This window comes from Pseudochaenichthys georgianus, chromosome 24 (assembly GCF_902827115.2).
Source record: "Pseudochaenichthys georgianus chromosome 24, fPseGeo1.2, whole genome shotgun sequence".
Classification (NCBI taxonomy): domain Eukaryota; kingdom Metazoa; phylum Chordata; class Actinopteri; order Perciformes; family Channichthyidae; genus Pseudochaenichthys; species Pseudochaenichthys georgianus.
Window position 1 is genome coordinate 17,760,273 of NC_047526.1, and position 21,138 is coordinate 17,781,410.

General features: G+C 39.4%; 1 protein-coding gene across 1 annotated transcript; it reads right to left on the reverse strand.

The window, feature by feature from the left end:
- Nucleotides 1-486: 486 nt before the first annotated feature.
- Nucleotides 487-19,619, reverse strand: arhgap18 (Rho GTPase activating protein 18). Its single transcript, XM_034075982.2, has 18 exons — nt 19,300-19,619; nt 11,944-12,190; nt 10,609-10,747; nt 9,467-9,549; nt 9,149-9,301; nt 8,266-8,329; nt 7,575-7,693; nt 7,021-7,092; nt 6,426-6,519; nt 6,103-6,194; nt 5,816-5,893; nt 5,307-5,467; nt 4,853-4,934; nt 4,548-4,757; nt 4,234-4,368; nt 2,995-3,116; nt 2,393-2,448; nt 487-2,169 (listed from the first exon to the last, which is right to left on the reverse strand). Exons 1-18 carry the CDS (start codon nt 19,434-19,436, stop codon nt 2,078-2,080), a joined length of 2,136 nt encoding a protein of 711 aa, XP_033931873.1. The 5' UTR covers nt 19,437-19,619; the 3' UTR covers nt 487-2,077.
- Between the last annotated feature and the right edge of the window lie 1,519 nt (nt 19,620-21,138).

Genomic DNA, 21,138 nt, shown 5'->3' on the forward strand with positions numbered 1-21,138 from the left:
CTACAGTGAATCCGAAATGTAAAGCATGTGTAGTATTTTGTTGCAGAAAGGCAATTTTGAAAAAGGACCTGAATTGTTTATTTCCAAGTGTCATATTTGGTTTGTGTGTTGTTTCGAGTCAACAAAATGAGACAAGTACCGTAACAAGTGGGTTAGCAATCGTAAAAAAACGGATAGGTTCAAATTGAATCTCTAAACTAATTGTGATATATATTACTATATTACATTTAAGCTGTAGGATTGCTCTCCTCAAACCACCCAATGAGTAGGCTTATGCCTATGTTTATCCACCTCAAGCATGAGAATAAAATCAGACTAGGGCCATTAATTCTCACAGGAAATTAGCATGGCTCTCTACTGGTGGAGAAAGGGAAGTTAATGTAAGGAGGTATGCATATTTAACAGTGGAAATAATTGAGTTAATATGAAATATGAAACGAAAAATACATTCAAAGTATTTTGCACACATAAACACAAGCAGATGTGTTAATGAATAACTACATGTTTATTTACAGGCTGCTTTAGTGGTCATTCCAGAGGCAATAATAAGACATTATTATTTGAATAACATTCACAGTAAACAAGATAATACAAGGCAGGGAGATGACACATTATTTGTACCCCACAGCTTTCCACAAGAGAAATATAAGTCATGTTTGACTTTATGGTGCAGATATGATCCTCCAGAGGCGGTGAGAAACCACACAGAATAGGGTTGAATTTATATTGAAAGCCAAGAGAAGCACAGTTATGTGCCAAAAAGATAAAGCGGAGAGATTTTCTATTCCTGTATTAATACAACCGTTTCCAGAGTATAGAGCAAAAACACGAAACAACTTAAGACAGGAAATGTAGTGTTCTTGAACTGTTCATGTGAAAGTGTATAATTAAAGAAGGCCATTTATACAGTCGGCTATTAATTCCTTTAAAATGATCAAGTCTTTGGTACAAAACTTGAAAGGCAATTGACGAATTTCATGCAAGCAAACACAGAAGCTATCATACATACAAATGTGTTTTTTCACATTTGTACACTGGCAAGTAGCAGTTTTGGATGATGGCTCACACATTAACACACTCAAACATCAACGTTTCAAAAGTTGTAATGTACACCAATGTTAATGTACCAAAAAAAGTGATGTCGTCAATGCGTGCCCTGGTTAACCGTCAGAAACAACATAATTATGAAAGGTTTTGGAGTCACTGTTGGGCCCCCTCCCTCACTTCTAACTTACAGTACAGTAGTAATTCATCACTTTTCCACTCGATGACGATCCCATCCAGCTTATGACCCTTTAATATACACACATTCACTTTAATGTTCATCCCAACTAGTTACAGTGAAGTGCTTGGATATATTCACATTCAATTATGTGACCATACATTAAAATGTCTGGGCTTTAATATAAATAAATTAAAAGCCAATGTTATAAAATTAGTTATTCATAAAAAACATGTCTTCACGATTCAATACATTTTTTATATTTTTTTATTGTCCCAATCTATATTATTCCAGAATATTACTGCAGGCACAACAAAGTGATTAGTGGCAATAAATCACAGTGTAAAACTGCAATACTCACGAGTATCACATAATATTAGGAATTACGGTGTGGCCCAAGTTCTGGGACGACCTGGGTGAAATAATGTATTTCCACCAAAAAGAAAAACAGTGGCTTTCAGGCCTCCATAGATGAAATGTATTAAAAAGCAAGTGGTTTTCTTTAACCTGGACCACTCTCTGCTACTGTAGGCTTATGGTACCTGAATCCAAAAATGCCAACATGTAACATAAGGCAGTGAGGAGACAACTGGAAAAGTCTGTGATATTCTAAATCGAAGCACATCATTTCCTTTTTCTTGTCTGAATATGTGGTCAACAAGCAATTCAACATTGACATTGGACTACTCATTGCTCTACTCAAACCAATAAGATGAAAGCATGCTACATGCAAATGTTCTAAGTAGTCTCAAAACCAGCAGAAACCACAGAGAACCAGGTGGTGTCTCCTCTAAAAAGGACCCAGTGGTGAACATTTGGTGCAGTCCATTCTCCAGCAGGGCATGATGGTAAGAGTTATCTGTGCACAGCTTTGATGACCCATTCTGCAGTAGGGTTCAGCTCGAAGAGGTCTTTCATGTATGTTTCTCCATCCAGACATCTCTCCTCTGAGGGGACAACAGACAGAGAGGAGGGGGGGCAGAGAGAGACATATAATGGAGTTACAAACAATGATTGATTACTGCACTTGTCTCATACCTTTACACTCATAACAGGAAGTACGTTTTTCCTCAATCAGGCCTGCCTCGTGGCTCACTAGCAAGGTTATTGGCAGAGAAAACTAATGATTCACATTGTAATATATACGTTTGTAGCAGGTGCAAGACTTACTGATGTTTCCACCAATCTCATAGAGACACAGCTCTTCTTGTTCCACTGCCACCGAACTGCAGGGAAGAAGAAAGAAAAAGCGAGAAAGAGAAAGAGCTAAAAGGTAGAACAGGCATTTTTTTTAGGGGTGGTGTTGAATAAATTCCCTTACTGTATATTATTTTGCCATTTTTTTATTTAAGTGATCGAAAAAGGGAAACCAACCTGCCAGAATTTGAAAAAATACAGTCCCCCACAATGTTGCGAATAGTTTAAACTGATGCTACTGTAGCTACTGCCTTAAGCAACTGAAAGGCTAAACTTATAGCAACAGTCATTTTCTGTATTTGTAAGTCTTTGCTGACTCTTTTTATTTTAGTCAGTCTTACTTTTTAGTCAGCAAACAAAAGGAGCTCTCTTAAATGAGCTGTGATTGGCCAAAGTCTACCTTTTTTAAAGAGGATTCTAAACATCTCTCAGACCAACACAATTCCAATATGCTCAAATCAAAAGGTTATTATACTGCCTACCCCAGATTTAAGGCAACATGAAGAGAGGTCAGGCCTCATATTGATAATATAAAGTACCGTGTGTGTTGGTACAGTGCTGCATGTAGACATTACCTGTCCTGGCTGAGGAAGCGTGTTAAAACATCAGCAGCCTGCAACTCTCCAGTAAGCTGAACTGCCATGGACACTTTATTGAACTGTGGAGCTTGAACTCGAATAAATCCCTGTGAGCTCTCCTGGTTGGAAATACCGACGGAGACAAACAGAGAGGGAGAAAGATACACATACAGTCCATTATGTTGTCATAAACACTTTAAAAGGAAACAGTGTACTCATTTCACACACACACACAGGAGGCCGGGACTTCACTGCAAGAATGAGGAACTAGGATACATTCCTGCTCTGCTGTTTAACAAACTGCAGACTCGGTTTGGTCTAAAAGCACTTAGCTGAGAATGACAAGTGTTGCCGTGGTTACTCACTATCCACTATATTGTTAAGGAGAACAGCAATTGTATTAATTGCTAGAATACGTAAATGTCCCCTCTGTGGGACTAATAAAGGTATCCTGATTCTGATCCACAAGAAGCGACTGTGGAAGCAAAAAAAAAATCGAATGTGTTCTCATTACTATTATATACGTCCACGTAAAATAAATATACTGTATATATAGTTATTGTCAGTTTGTTTGCTCTTAATGCAAACATGTTGCACCAACAGACTGTAGAAAGGATTGCACCAAGAGAACAAAATACCCACATATCATTCCTACATTTCACCACTAGATGTCACTGTTTCGCCACAGACTATTGAGAAATAGTTCCGCTTTAGTCAGAGCCGGTTTTAAATAGTTTCCTACCATTTCAATTGAACTTCAATTAAATGTTATAGCACTGCCATACGTGGTCAAAAAACATGGCCGTCCTGAAAAGTGTTTCGCTTCATTAACATTGTTGACATCGACTCCTTTTTGTAGAACTAGATTCCAGGCTGCAAATGTTTCTAACTCTACAGCATTGGCAAGTCCAAAAGTAAAACTGCATAAAATAGATGAAATCATTTCCGAAATTCATTTGTGTTGTTTTTATATAAGGAAATACTTTAAAAAGGCACACAAGAGAAGATCTCATTTGTGTTGAAGAGCCCTCTGACATCAATTTTAAAGCACCATGAAGTACACTTATATGAACACAATAAAAAAAAAAATTATCTGGGAAACCTCTATATGTAAAAGAAATGTGGTACAATCAAAATTAAAACATTTAGAGAAACCTTTGCTGTGGCTCTGAAACCTTCACTGGTTCTAATGTATTCCCACTGACCTCTACATGACCCCTACATTTAAACTCCTACCTCAGGAACAGCCTTCTCTGGTGGTTTGTCTGTGGTCATCTTCTTCAGCAGCTTCCTCACGGCTCTCTCTTTGTATTGTTTCCGATTACTTTCCATGTTCTGTTGTCTGACCTGGGTCATAATGAACTTTGGGATCTGGAGATAAGACACAGTGAAACAGGAAGATCTTATAACCTTGTTACACACTGACCCATCCTCCACCCTTAACACAAATATACTTTTCAGAGTAACCAAGACAAATCAGGATGCATTGAGAAACATTGTTCTCCATTGATTCAGTCACACAAGCTATGACATGGACTAAGATTGCTTACTGTCCACAGAAGATTCTGGTATCGAATCAGCAGCCGGACGATGTGGGCTATGCTGGTTGCCATGGAGAACTCCTGCTGTTCAGTCACCTTGGAGCGAGAAGCCTTTGAAACATGAAGATGTTGGGCGCCCATGACGACAGAGACATTGTTGAGAGTCATTTTATTCTTGTCCTGGTGGTCGATCACACGGTGGAAAAACTCCACTAATGCCTAGGGGGAAGCAAACACAATCCATTTGACAAATATAATTATCAAAGGGTTTTTAATTTGTATTTACTGAAGGGAAACACGAGTGGTGTATTTACCTTCAAAGTGTCCCGGTTGGCCTCAGGTAACAAAGGGATGAGCAGATTCAAAGCCTGCAGCTGCTGCTTCTTAGTGGGGGAACTCTACACACACACACAACACACACACACACACACACACACACCACACAACACACACACACACACACACACACACACACACACACCACACACACACACACACACACACCACACCACACACACACACACACACACACACACACACACACACACACACACACACACACACACACCACACACACACAGCACCACACACACACACACCACACACACACACACACACACACACACACACACACACACACACACACACACACACACACACACACCACACACACACACACACACACACACACACACACATGAATTTTTTAATTCATTTTAATTTTTATTAAATCATGCATAATACTTCATTAACATATGCCACACGTACTGTTGACGGCAAAAAAAAGCATTTAGGTACTCCACAGTCAGCAGAGGGAGGGGTAACTCCCTGATGAACAGCTTCAAAAGGCTGGCGGCATCGTGCTGCTTTAACTGCTGCCATGGAAACGTCCCATCGTAGAAAGACGTCTCGAACTCCTGGCACAGCAACTGGATTTGGGGACAGAAACACACAGCTTTTTTTATTACATTATCACTAAAACGTACATATTATAGACAGGCTTTTCATTATGAATCATTTGTAAACATTGCATTTGTCTCAGACTGTTATATTGCTTAAGCCTCTCCTGTTTTCAAAAGTCTAAGTCTTGTTCTTTGTTATCTTATTATAACAGCTATCTGTTACGCCCATTTTACTACCACTTGGATGAAGTATGAAGGTGTAATACTAATAAAATGTGATTATTGATTGATGCTATTGCTAATGCTATTGCCACACCTACCAATCTTAGCATGTTACAGTGTCTGTAGTGATGGTGTTAAAATGCTTAAACAAACCTTGACTCTCGTGGCTGCTCCAGGGATCCGTAGCAGCCCCTCTGTGTCCAACCCTTCCTCCTCTATATGATTAATGAGCTAGGAATAAGAAAGAGGGATACACAGGTTAAACATCACAAGCAGACAAAGTCAGTTCCATATTTGTTAGGTTCAGGTTGCATTGTGGGTAGTGTAAATTGATTCATTGACATATCCCTGTTGTATAATCAATGACTGTTTCCCATCATCATAGCTGTAAGGGTGAATCGTCCTCATCTCAGACTGATGTGATTGGCTGATGGACTCACCCTCTGCAGTATTAATGGCACTTTGGTCCCAGGAGCCCGCCTGTGGTCTTGTTCCAATAAAGTGGCAAGAGGAACACCAAACAGGCCACTCTCTGCACACAAACAAGCACAAATATTTAGTAAAACAGTCGTACATTGCATGGAATAAATAGCTATTTATAATTCATTTTTAGCTCTTTTTAATGACTTTGTCTTTCCATATATCCCTTTTTGTGTGTGCATAAATACTTTACATGTGTGTGTGTTTACTTTGTATGTCTTAGTTTGTGTCTCTCTGCCGGTCAGAGTGTGTCAATACAGTTTGTGTATGTGTGTGTGTCTACCTTTAGTTTTAACTTTGACAGCTTTGTCTGCCTTCAGGTCGATGCCAGCAGTATCGAACAGGGCAGTCGACTCCACGAGCACCAGCCTGCGCACCTGACAGAACGTTACAGAGAGAGAACAAATATTTATATGACAATGAAATAAAATGGGAACTGGTTTAATGGACAACTCAACAAAATAAACTCTTATTGGGCAATTTGTCCCAGAAAGGCATTATCATATAATAAATATAAATCATGATATTTTGGTTATTAATTTACGAGGACAAGCATGAAGCAAGGACATGGGAATAGTCAAATACACAAATACACCAAAACTTAATTCATGACGATCGACAATAAACCAAAAATGTGGAAGAATTTAGCTTTACACCAAAGAAAAATGTAAGAAAACGGAACAAGATTTAGCCGAACAACAGATGTAAAATAACACATTTTAAAACTATTATTTAATAAATGTTCTAATCTAACTAAAAAACATATTTCAAAAAAGGGCTATGGACTGTGAACTAAACCATTGAATGAAAGATGATCATTGAAACATTGCAATTAGTTTAGTTAATTATTGCATCCACACATCATTTCCCTCACTAACCTTTTTCATATCCAGAGGAGACAGATCTCCTATTCTGGTCTGACCTGTTTTATCTCGGAGCAGCTTAAAGTTCTGCAGAGGAAAAATAAAAAGAGAGAGGGAGACAGAAGGGCGTCAGTGACTGTGGGAGAAAATATTAAAAAGTAAACACTCCATATGAAGGTTGAATGAAGGCTGAACACATGGGACAGTGGACAGCTTCAACCAGCAGATGGCAGTACAGACCAACACTCAATGCCAGCTTTTATTAGAATGAACAAATACACTTTATCACACCTAAAAGTGCAAAGTGAGCATTAACAAAATCATTATCTCTGGAAATCATTGACTCACAACATTCAATATTACATGATATAATCACTATTATTACCCTGCCCTAAATGCAATTCAAAATTGACCTTTCCAACATTTCCTGCCAGCGCATTCAATCAGTGCACGCAGTTGATTTATTGTGACTTCCCCATTGGCTGATTGTATCAGCAAAGACACACAGCTGAGGAAGTGAATTGGCACTTAGCCTTCAGTTATTGTGTGTGTACAGGTGTGTGACTCACTGGTAGTTTGTCATCAGGTGAGTTTGGGCTAGCGGTGACCTTTGCCCTTTGGTGGTTGTCCCTGTAAGTGAGCGCCTGCTCGGAAAACGCCACTTCAACGTTCAGTTCTGTCTCCGTTTCTGCAGTTAGACATGCATAAAAAGAATAAAATATACGACCACACAAGTAGTCCAGTACAAAAGTGCTTGTGTTGTAAAGTTGTGTTTACACAGAAAGGCAATTACATGTGTTTTTCTGTAGAAATGCCAGTCACTGCAGCACAAAGGTGTTTTTTTCTGCACCTATAACCTCTTCATGGCAAATGAATCAGACTTTTGCCCCCACGGTTAAAAAGGGATGTACTTGTATAGTTAAACATTACAATATTATGTAGAAAAGTCTGTCATTCTGATGCTGTGTAGCTTTGACATTGAGAAAATAAAGCAACATTGTATAGCCATATGTTTCCAGTTAATCGTTTTATTCCGTTTGTATAGTAGCTACAATATTAGCACTTCAATGTTAAATGTGCAAATGAAGAAAGAGGCAAACAGTTAATTGTTTTTATTGTATGATACTTAATCATGTTTTATCTTTTATAAGATAGTATTTCTAACATGAGTTACAAGGCAGACGTGTATTTGGGCCTTAGCTTGTCTTTCTCCATGGTGACTACTGAACACGTGTGTCTTTAGTCATTTGTTGCACCTACCAGCTGAAGTGATATCTTTTTGTCCGTTCTCACTTTCCCCCTTCAGCTCAATGGGCTCTTCATGCTGGAACAAACACAGAGACACATTAGAACACAGTGTAATGTTCAAACAGTGACAGATTCACAACGAGCTCCCCCTCCTTTTGTACATTTTTTTCACGTTACATATTATCTTGTCTGTTAATTAGTGGACAAACTGTCCGTTCTAGTGAAAACATTTGTGCAAGACTCTTCAAAACGGTTTATTATGCTGACCGGAGTAGTATGGCGTTTCAGTACTTTGAGTTCTACCTAAATGAATACATGCATTTTCCATTCATTGAATATCAAAGCAGTGTCTGGTATAATGAAGGGACTTGATTTTGAGGTAAGAAAGAGGTATTAGGTGGTGTAAAAACAGATTTGCAATGTGTTACTGATTATCACGAGACAGTAGAAGTAAGAAAAAAGCAACACTTAGCAAAGTTGTGAACACTTCCTCTGTGGTAACAAAAAGGGAAATATATAAAGTGTGTGTTGTGGTGTGATGCTTCCAACTCATGCTATCAAAGGGGGAAGAGATCATAAAAGGAAAACACTGTATCAACTTCATTTTTTCCGAAACCATCTGGTTAGCTAAACTAAGCACAAAGTCTAATCTTATTGTGTTATTAAGTGAGTTTCAGAGGTGGTAGTAGGTGGATTGTCATCTTAATCTCAATGGAGGGAATATGGGAATATTTCTTGAATGAGGTCTTCACATTTTTGTAACACAGATTTAAATGTTTGATGAAACACACTTAAAGTTATTAAAACCAGTGACACAGTTTACAGCTGAACACCTGTTCATGGCATTTTTTAGTTCCTATTATTAAAATGGTGTTATGTGTGTGCTTGGCCTCACCTTTTCAGGAGGTCTGAATATATCTCTAACATCAGGAACGTGTTGCCGGTTTCGTCGCCGTAGCAACGTCTGCTGTAGTGTTGTCACACGGCGCTCTACTGCTGCCGCCTGCGATCTGGTGAGCGTGGACAGAAACACGGCACTGTCTTCTTCCTGTCAATCAAAAACAAATCTGATGAGTGAAACACTTTAATATCTACACAGATATCTAACACATATCTAATGTCAGGTTATGCTCACTGAAAGATGTGAACTGCAAATATGAAACTCTGACTCAACCTGGACTAACTATTTGAATAAGGGAAAGATGATTGACACCTGATCCTGGTCGGCCGCTAGTGAGTCATCAAACAGCCGCGCTAGCCCCGCCTCCGTAAGCCACGCCTCCTCCTGTTCGCCTTCTGGAAGAGAAAATTAGAGGAAGATAACAACAAAAACGAATTGTTTTATTTAGTTCCTGAGATGGGATATCACAATTGTGTTTCTTAAATGCAAAAGTAAAAGCAAACGTTTTTATTTATTTAACAATTGTACAGGTGCAGGAAAAGGAAAGGTGTAACCGCAAACAGAGCGAGACACGCATCCCATACAGGAAGAGTGTGTTTGCTCCAGAGAACAATAGTCTTCATAAACAAGCTAAATAACACTCGGATATATACACACGAATTGCATTGCTCTTATGCAAGGAGATGAAGAGCTAGTATTTTTTGATAAACAGCTTTTCAAATGTAATAAAAGTCACTCCGGATCACTCTGGTCCAAAACATGTGGCACTTAAATTAGAGGATTTAATAAGATGGATTGTGATAAATAACCCGATAATGCTTCTCACAGCACCTTCTGAACTCTTATGGCGCGTTTCCACTGCAGGCCTCGCTCGGCCTCGCTCGGTTTGGTTAGCCCTTATTAGGCCCGGCTCACTTTAATGCTGCGCTTCCATTACAGTTTAGGAACTGGGGCAGTTACTATAGTAACTCAGTGTAGGCGGAGCCGTGATGTCATCTTCAATGAGAGCCCCAGAAAAACAACACAACCGTTAGCTCTTAGCACTCAGAGCTCACAGCTCTTCATATCTGTTCAGAAACTAGACAAAAGTTAAACAAGTACAAACCACAGACTGCCTGTGTCATGGCGAATACAGTCGCTGGTTTATTTATGTCTGTATAGGCCGTTGTTGTGAGTGTGGACGGTCGGAGCATATATAACGTTAGCTTAGCCAAGCTCCATTTAGAAAACACGCATTTTAAAAGGTTTTTCGCCTGCCGTCTGTCTGCAGACTTGTCAAAGCATTAATTCATGGTTAGGTTATGGTCAACCTTATATTTTCCTTGGACATCAAAACATAAGCTAATACATTTCCTTATCTGGGAAAAAAAACTAAAAACGTAATGAGACCTTCATGCTACTGTATTTAAAATATATATTAATATATATCTATCCATGGACACGGCGTATCCTACCCTCAGGAGTTTTCTGCTGCTCTTCCTCTGGCACTTCCCCTTCTCCTCCTGCGTCTCCCCTCCCTGCTCCTCCTCCCGAGCTGGTGATATTCTCCACCTCCTTCCAATAGTCGTCCATCTCCAGCTCGTCCAGAGAGTCCTGCCAGACGTGTGAAGAGACATGCATGATATGACAATTTCAACATTTAGTTTCAAGTTCCCATTCGCGTTTCCTATCTTGTTTTTGTCCTCAACAGAAGAAAGGTCAGATATGAAGCACAGACGTAAAACAAAAAGCCGCAGTCTAAACATGTCGTTCTAACTTCTCTCATTTATACACAAAACATGCACATTTTACATAAAACATTTTTAACAGACTTTGGAGCTCTTCCAAAAAAGCATTTCAGTTGGGTTGTTACCGAGTGTATATGCTGGCTGCTATGCACTGCTCATTCCTTAGGAAATCACAAGTGAAGCCACCCAACCCAAGAGCTGTACATTACTGAAAGATATGAGGGCCAAATAAACCCTTTCTAAATAGTTACGCACCACACTGTAACAGAGTTAAGTAAAAGAAACCAGTACAATGTTCTAGAAGAAAGAGGACGCTGTGGATGGCTGCCGTGTCTCTATAGCTCCTCTCCAACTTTTCGTTTTATTTCAGTGTTTGCTTACACTTTGGTGTGTACTTTTAACTTTGGCTACCTGTTGCTGTGGCTGCTGTACCTGAGCGGCGCAGGAGGAAGACATCTTTAGAATTTATTATCATAATAGTTCATTGTACTTCACTGTACAATATTTAACCTTACATTCTGTTTCTTTCACCTGCACTATTTAATTTAAATGTATCGTACTCTGTTCATTTGCATTATTTGAATTTTTGTAATATTATTATTACTTTGTTGTCTTAGGTCCTTTATATAATACGTTGCACTGTTGGAGATGCTCCGGACCTAAGATTTTCATTGCCATAACAACACTGTAGCTACTCTGCACATGATCATAACATCCTTGAATCTATTCAGCTTACTAAAAACAAGCATTATCATGTACTGTATGAAAGTCATACAATATAAAGAGTGCTAAAATGGATTAATAATGGGACTATAATATTAGTTTGAAGGTTTAATAATGCCGAAATAAGCCCTGAGATTGTGCATTTCGTTGTTGAGGGTTATCTGCCATTTTAAAATGACAATAGCAGTGTAACTTTCCCACAATCCAAACTTTGAGAAAATATCACAGCAGAATATCATCAGAATGTCACATGCGAGGGTATACTTACTGTAGCAACAACCCAACTCTGGGAAATACGTTGCCAAGTCACTAAATGAACGATTCTCCCGTGCGGCCTACCTGAGAGTTGCTGCGCAGACATGGTGTCCGTGGCCTGGGACTGGATTTGGGACTGGGACTGTGTCGGGGGCTGGAGCCGGGCTTTGGGCTGAAGGAGGGCTGAGACCTGGGGCTGGAGGCAGCACTGGGGTTGAGTAGTGACGGTGGGTCAGTAGTGGAGGTTTTTGTCCCACCTTCGGTAGCAGAAGGCCCGGATTCATCTGCTAGATGTGTGTTCTGGTTCTGTTGAACAGTGTAGTGGCCAGTCCTGCGAGTACAACAGAGGGACAGAGAGAAGGAAATCAGGGAGTTAAAAACATAGCCAACATGCTCCAACAATACTACTAATCTTGATTTCGAAGAACGTGTTGCCCAAGGTTTCACTTGCAGCTGTGCACTTAGCCCCTTGTTTACCAGTGACGTTATGAGTTATAAGTTGCCTCATAACAGCATGGATCATAAACATATTATATTGGATTATAAATGTAAGATTGTGTAAGAAGAACAAGCTGAATTGTGCTCTATGAAGAGGTTTGTATGGGGCAGACACATTTCCGAGATATTGGCTGTTCAAAATCCCATATTTTTCTACCAGATATGGCGTTAAATTGAGTATTTAGCGTATTTCTGTGTATGAGTATCTTAATGGGTGATTTTGAACACAATCATCATTTTTTTTCCCCTCGTAAACAGTCAGTGTGTCAACCGAGACAGCAGTCAGCTAATGAGGAAACTGCAGGGACTAAGAATAGCAGCCTCACACAGCCAGCTCAGCTCAGTTTACACTTAACTCCTGTTGGTTAGCTTAGGCTAGCATAGCCTAGCTGATACAGCATGAAGCAATAGTGCTAATTATAGTGAGGATGACTACCCAGCTATAATCATTGAAACTGTTTACCATACACACTCTCCGAGGTGTGAATCAGCTGATCATATAATAACCATTACACAACTTAATGGTAGTGTGGGTGAATCATACTAGGATTACGCAAAGACTACAAATAGTGATATAGTATTTTAAAAGTCCAGCCCTTAATTGTTTTAATATGGTGGTAATCTAGAATTCCTACTGATGCACCTCAGGATTTCACCGCTACTGATTTTGTTCCGTTTCATTCTTTTCCTTTTGTGTAGCTCAATGGACTAATCAAAGCTAATTTTATATGATATAATCTGAAGAAGTGCTAACAAAGAAATGTGTCAAAATGATACTATAATATCATATCCCACTGCAATACCTCATGGCATTTTGAGGTGTTTTACACAATATTAACACCAAAAGAAGTGCCGGTACAATATGAAGTAAATCTGTTGGTAAATCATAATAATGTGTGTTTTAATATGGCTCTCATCCTTGTGGCTTTGCAGATGTCCGACTGAATGTCTCCTTTGTTGTGACAGGAAGTAACATCTGACACGGCACATTCTGTGTGTCTCCCCCACTTGAGGATAAAGAGCTATTATGGGGTGAGAAGCTAGAGTTAGTCCAACTGACTGAGGATGCAGCTGCACACAATAAATCTGTGCTTACTGTCAACACATATCACTTTAGCGGCACCTATCAAAACTCAGCTGAATGTGTGTTAGTGGGGCTGTTCAAAAAGTTTAGTTGACAACCGTAGTGTAAGGGAATTTGATTATATAATAGTTAAATAAATGCAGCAACCAGATACTTTGAGTAATATTAAGCAAACATGACTTGAAGCATATACTGTAAGCCACCACATGAACACCAATGTGACACAGTTCAAGATTGAATATGTCAATAAGGTATTTGTCAGACACCATTGGTCCAGTTTTTTAAAACACCAGATGTTGTGACATGATTTGGAGTGTTTTTAAAAAAAATTAAAAAAGTGAAATGTACCACTGATCAGAAATAAATGCCTGATTTGTGGGAGGTCATACATTTACATAAATCGGGTGACTGTTTCTCTATTTGGCACGTAGGCAGATCATTACTAGGAAATGAGTGCAATTCAGACAAGAATATAAATATGCATTTGATAACTCTTGGTGAATGGACATGGAATCAGGGCATGGAATAGTCCACTACTCTCAAAAGAACAATCAATTTAATGAAAGTATTCTTACTGAGATGAAAGGATAAACTGTAAATGAACGTGTGGGGCTAACAGGGAAGTCAGGCCAGCATCGAGTTGATGTTCTATATTCATTAATTTGGAGTTATGAGCAGGACTGAAGGTTCACGCTGAGCTGAGACTGCATACCACAGCAGACTTCCTGACACACACACACTTTGTGTACTTACTTAAAAAGCCATACAAAAACACAGGTAAATATAGACATACAGACACACATTTTGATCCGGTACAACAATTGACCTCCACCTACACTTCCTTCCATCAATCTCGTTTCTTTCCCACCTCCGTCTTCCTCCTCCTCCGTTTCCTTGCATCCTACACTCGTCTGGGTCTTGTCGTGCCTTTCCGTTTCCTTTCTCCTTGGTGCTTTGGATTTCCCCGTCTGCTTTCTTCCTGTGTTGCTATATAACTATCATTATGGTTCCATCTCCTCTATGGTGCTACTCCTGCTATCTGACCCCTCACTCGGTTTAGAAGAATAGCACACTCAGCACGTACTGCATGTTCATGGCCTTATCCATTCTAGCCAATTTAAATGTTTTCACTTGTGAGAAATGTCAAACATTTCCTTGTTTTCTAATACACTGGAGAAGATTTGCAGATTTGCACCTGGCAGACACACATGAAGTCCAGGCAGATGAATCATTAACCTTCACCCAGAGCTACAGTATGAAGGACGATTTGACTAAACCATAAATTAGAGATATGCAAACACATACACACACAGACATTCGTTTTTCAGTGTTGGGAGTTTAAATGAATAAAGGGAATCAGAGGTTTATTTGTTCATCTACAATATAAGAATATGTTAAGTGTACCAGCGTGAACCCCAATGTTAATTATCTATGTATTAACACTGACCTTACATTTGTTCTAATTGTAGCCCAGATAGAGACATGGCTCTAAAGATGGCGATGTTTATCTGACGTATGGTAAACACGGTAAACATGCTAAACATTTACATTTTAGCATTGTCAATATGTAAGGATGTTGCTATGCTAGCATGTTAGCATTTGTCTGTGTCTAATTATACCCTGACAGAACTGCTAGCATGACTGTCAAATTTTGGTCTCTTCCAGGATGGTTTACAAAGTGTAGTTTGGTGACAGTTTGGACAAAGCGGTTATATTTTCATTTTGGTTAGCTAGCTTGTCAACTGGATTATGGAAGAACTATGGGACAGGGATTCATGTAACTTGGTGGAAAGATGTAGCATTAGCCAAAGAAGAACCTATGGAATTTTCTAGCAAAGCTGAATACAAGACGGGTAGGGAAATAGTTTTTCACTTTTGTCGACATTGCAATATAGGGCATTAGGCTCAGGTTTGAGCTCTCAAGTGTCCTTTGAGTTGTACATATATTGGCTATTACACATCTGTCTGATACACTACAAAGGTCCAAAGCCGACAAGAAATAGAAGTAGCTATTACTATTGACATATAATGCTTGTGCAAACATTGCCACTTGCTTTGACTCTAGCTAAGACAACCTGTTGTCAATCAAACATTGATCTCGTATCATAAAAGTTGTTCTAACATACAAACATGTCAACATTTTACTTAGCGGCCTAAGTATTTATTGTTGACCTTTTCCAACCTCATAAGCAACACAGGTATAATTCCTGTCAGTGAATTGGACATGGAGATATTCGTGTGTGGTTTAGGACTCCGACCATCACAGCTTTCAAGTGCAGAAAACACCCACAATAATGCAAACAAATGATGCAAAGCTTTACAAACAGTAGCCCACGTGAGCCGGCTCTCTGACACACTCACAGCGGTCAGGTGAGTAAAGCAAACACATTCTCACTCTGGCACACTTTCAGAGAAAACATGCCAAAATGCCAGGGTTGTTTGTGCGATTGTTCTACTCGTTGTACCGCACACCTTTTATCACCTGCTCAGAGCTGTCCACATAGAAAGAGTGTGTGTGAACGTGTGTGTGTGTGTGTGTGTGTGTGTGGAGAGAAAAACGCCTTGTAAAAGTAAATCCCACACTACAGAGGACAAACAGTTATAGAAGAAACGGTATCAGACAACAAAGAGCAAGTTCAGCACTGATGACTTCAATATGAGTCAAGATCTGAGGAAGTGAACTATTTTTACCCCACATGGCATGAGACCAAGCTCCCGACTAAACTATATAAAGAAGAGAGATGTGTTCTACTAATATCACCATTATATTTGAAGTCACATTTTGAATGAATGTAATGATGCCTGTGTGAAGAACATGCACTCCGTCATGTACAGTGTGTGTGTGTCCGTCTGTCCTCAGCTAACCTTGTACACTAGAAGGCTTATGAGCCTAATATTGAATTCATGTTATTTTAAGACAGTTTGCTTAAGGAGCTCTTGTAGTGTCGGTGATTCACATGTTTTTTTTTAAACATAATTTCTTTGAATTTTACTGTCACTGAATGTTGACTCCTACTTGCTCTTAACAGCGACTGATCAACATCGACTTCGGTTGCAAAATAAATACCGTAAACAGGCTAGCCTAAAAACAAGCCTTACCTCGTCTATTGCAGGCAACACTACAGTATGGCCTATGATGACATGGCAACAAATTGACATCCAATCGTATGCAACCATCTCCATTTTGGATATCTTTGCTGGCACCTTGACTGTGCCTTACAAACAGTCATATGAGAAGATTGATACAACAACATTGTGCTGTATAGTAAATATGAAGCTAGAGTAAGCCTCTGGTTAGCCTAGCTTAGCATGAAGACTTTAAACAAGGGGAAACTGCGAGCCTGGCTCACTCAGAAAGTGATCTAGTTAACATTATAGCTTTAAAAAATATCAGTGTGTGACGAACGAGTAGCTTCATCAGTCAAGTGAGTGTGAGTTGTATCAATCTCTCTCAGCAAAAAAGCACATAAGAGCATGTCCAAGAATATAAAAAAATAGGGTTTAAAAAAGGCAGCTAGTACTTCTTCAACCACTGCAGATGGAGGAGGTGGAAAACTAGATTTATTTTTATGATTTGGCACCTACACAAAGTGAACAATGGGCAGCTGAGGCATATTTTGTAGCCAACATAAGAAAGGAAAAGAGGATGAGAATTGTGATAGTGTGTGAGTGTGAGTGTGAGTGTGAGTGGTATTCCCATTCAGATCAACAGGTGCCAGCTGCCCTGTGGAAAACAGAGAGGGCCTCTGTTCCGCCTCTCTCAGTCACTGATCTCAGCACAAGTCATCTCCTTTAGTTCTGATGAATCTGAATGTGTATGTGTATGAATCTTTCTGCCTCGGCGTCTGTCAGGAGCCATTTATCTGCTTTTTTGTAACAGCCTCTGTTTCTCTGGACTATAATATCCTTCAAGTCATTTTTGTTCACTCATGCTTGTCTGATGTGTAGTAATCTCTCTCTCCTTCTCTTCCTTTCTGCAGATGTCATTTCCTGTGCTGCATTGCCTTGCTGCTGTGGGGTCAAGCTGTCTGTAGCATTACACAGAGGATTAATCCAAACCATGTGTTTCCACTGACTAAGTCACACAACATAGATGCCAGGGGAAGTGCTGGTTCCTACACAACTAAAAGGAAACACAACAGGAACGTGCTTCCCTTTAGCTAAAAGCTTAACCTCTCATTCTCAGAAGAGCTAGGCATCCATGTTCAAGACTCCCAGCTGCCACGTAACCTTAGGCTCCTTAGGTCAGATGTGCACTGCTGGTCAAAATACCTCAAGTTTTCTCTGTCTGTGTCTCTCTGTCTCTCATTCCCTGACTAGGGGAAACAATGACTACAAACCGAAGCTCCACGTCAACCTAGACAGGACACACACACTGTGCTGTGGGAGGTGAGACAAAGGCAAGCTGTAACATGATGCTGGTTTTTTTCTAGTTAGCTGGACCAGCCATCTGGAAAACACACACTGTATACACACACGTACACATTGGGCCAGGTGTGTACGTCTGAACGCCACCTGGACTCCCGCTCTATGGGTTGTTTACTTTCACCACAGCACAGTTGTTGACAGCAGTTGTTTGCTGATGTAAACATGTACTGGACACACACACCCTGGCCTGGATGGATAAACAAGTGTGCACTGTTATAAATAAAACACTGGAGCTGTACAGTTGTTTCCATGCGAGTCCCCCTTCAGGGTTTTCTCTGAATAAATGGAGACAGCTGACAAATGAAGATGCTTCTGTAGTAGTTTAGGGTTCACTGAAAGGTTTGCAGGGTGAACATTTAACACCTTCAGGGGATTTAAATAAAATGTGTCTGAGAGCACTCTCCACCTCCATTACATAAACACCAAAACAGTGAATATTGTTTTGGATGAATAGTGTTTATTGCTCCATTTGAGTTAGAGATACTCAAATGGCCCAACACTTTGTGAAGACACTTAAAGAAATACTTCACCAACATAAAGATAATTTGTATATAAAATACTTACTAATCAAGAATCAAATACTCACAAATGAATAAAAACTCTGGTGGATAGAAGTAAATGGGGGCTACATTTATTAACAGAAAAAATATCAAACTCTCACTCAACTTGTGCAATATAATCACATTTATATTTAAAATCAAACGCATATGTTGGGTTTCTAAACCCATGCATTTTCACTAAATGTAGCTAAAACACTACATAAACAAGTTTAATAAGTCAGGTTTGTGGCAAAAGTCAGTTTAAGGTTTAAGTATTCCTTAAATATTGCTTTACACATTCAATTTACAATAAAAAGTAACAAATCCTCATGTTAGAAGCTGAGAATCATCTCATATTTGGCATTCTTGAGTGAGATATGACTTGTAAATAAGTAATTTAATACTCCATTGCTGTAGAAACTTTCAACGAATGTAAATGATCAACACCGATGTAGAACAGTTTTTTTATAGCACAGTGCAGAAAAGGGGTTATCTGAACTTCACCTACAGTGGTGTAAAAGTTGTTAGATAGGCTAGCTATGATAGTCTAAACAAGTCAAGGCTGATCTGCTGATTAGGAAAGTGGTAAAGGAAAAACATAACCCAAGGCCAAGGGCGGAGTTGACTTGACCCCATCATGGAAAAATTGTGCAAAGTTTTAATTAGGTTTTGCTTTGAAGTAACAGCAGGGTTCAGGTCAGCCTTAAGAATGCAGTTAACACACTGAAAGGAGACGAATTGTATTCATTAAGCCTTTTCTGCACAGTTGAAAACTGAGGAAAAACACTTTCACTGCGACCTTTGCCCACTTGCTCTCACACAGACGTATTGCCACTGGCCTCACTTTAAAGCGCTATTTTCCAACGACACACACACATTATTTTGTCGCACCTGGGCATGGCGGGCTCGTGGACCTGTACGGGCGGACAACTGACGGGGGCACGCGGTCCAATTTTCGGCAACAGTTCTGCGTTGCTGTGGTAACCCGTTAAAACCACTCCCTGGGACTCCTGCTGCTGCCGACTCATGTTTCTCCTGCCTTTTTTCTTCTTCCACTGCTTTACACACAGCTGACGTCCACTCACTCACTGATACATCGTCTATCTATCTGTCATTGTTTTTGCTGGACTGTTATGTTGCCGAATCATTATTCTGACATCAAACTCTCCCTCTGCTTCTAGTCTTTCCTTCTCCGTAACTTCTGTGAGGGGCGTGGTTACAGATACAGCGCTTCACAGGGAGTGGTTTAAACCGCAGGGGTGATTTTGTATTGGTCGTGGCGCCCCCTCCTGCTCAAAACATGTACCGGCTACTTCCTGGTGCAATGCTTTAATTATGGCTATTAGAAATAAGTATTGTGTTGGGTGTTTACATAAAAAAAACGTACTTATACATAATGCACCTATTTATTTAGTTAACACATCAGCGTTTCATTAATGCACATATTTGGAACTATACCTACTTAGCCTACAATGCATATTCTTACTTTGTACTTTAACCATACCCACATCTCTTGAAAAACCACTAACTGCACAGTTCCTTCATAATAATAATAGTCATATCTTCATTGTAATTCTATTATATATATGTTTGTTTATTTTTGAAATACTTGCTTGGATGTTTACAATCGTTTTTCTTATCATGTGTATGTGACGCACTGAAACACCAAAGAAATAAAGCAGATTCTGATTAAGACACCCCTTAAAAAGCTTTACCATACACATCCTTCCCCCTTTTTGGGTATGTCAAGTAGCATACAGCTAAAAGAAACAATAACATTTATAAGACAAAACATAGTAATGTGTACGTGTAATCTGAACTCTAAATGTCGGCTTCTGGTTTCAAAGTAGTACAATTACAACGTGAAACATGACAAGGTCCAGGTGGTTGTTTAAAATATTGTCATTATTGCATCATAGTTCATGAGTTTGCAATAGGTTCACCTGCAACAGGATAAAGTACTGGTAACTACAGCTGTCATGTAAAAGCAGTGTAAATAAAAACTCATATCAAACGTGTGTTACTTGCCCATAACGTATGTTCTTTTATTATGCACCTCCCTTTTTTTGAAAACTAAAGCTCTGAATAAACATACAAATGTCATAGTGTTTAACAATGTGTTGCTGAAAATTGACAATTATTATGGCATGGAACAAATGCCAATCTTTGTAAGAATCTAAACACCCAAACAGTAACATTAATCTAAATGGGAGAGCAGCCATACACACAGAAATTAAAATGATTTTGAACCCACTGTCTAATTTCTCACCTGAGATGAAGGTAGTAGGCCAGTCTGGAGACCATCCTGTCCTCCTGTGTCTGCAACTAGTCCTACAGTCTTTTAGAGAGCATGACCTGTAAAAGTAAAACACATTTGTATTCATCAATAGTTATGCTTTTCTAGTGTTAGGAAAAAATGAGTTTACCGACTTCATACTATCCATGTGTTGTACTTTGATTTCAGGATGTATATTATAATTAAATCAGTCAATATGATAGGAAAGCCACTTGTCATTACAGGAAAAAGGGAATAATGATTGATTTAACAAAGGGAAAGATTAAGTGTTTAGGTAGAGTTCCCGCAAGAGCCCTATTGGCCATATGTTGGGAGATAATGGTAAAACAATCCCACACTGGGACAAGACTGGGATTAGCCAAAGAGGTCAATGAGATTGTTCTGCTCCTCCATCTGCCCCTCCGCCCGTCTGATCCCCCGCTACTCTGTCTGTC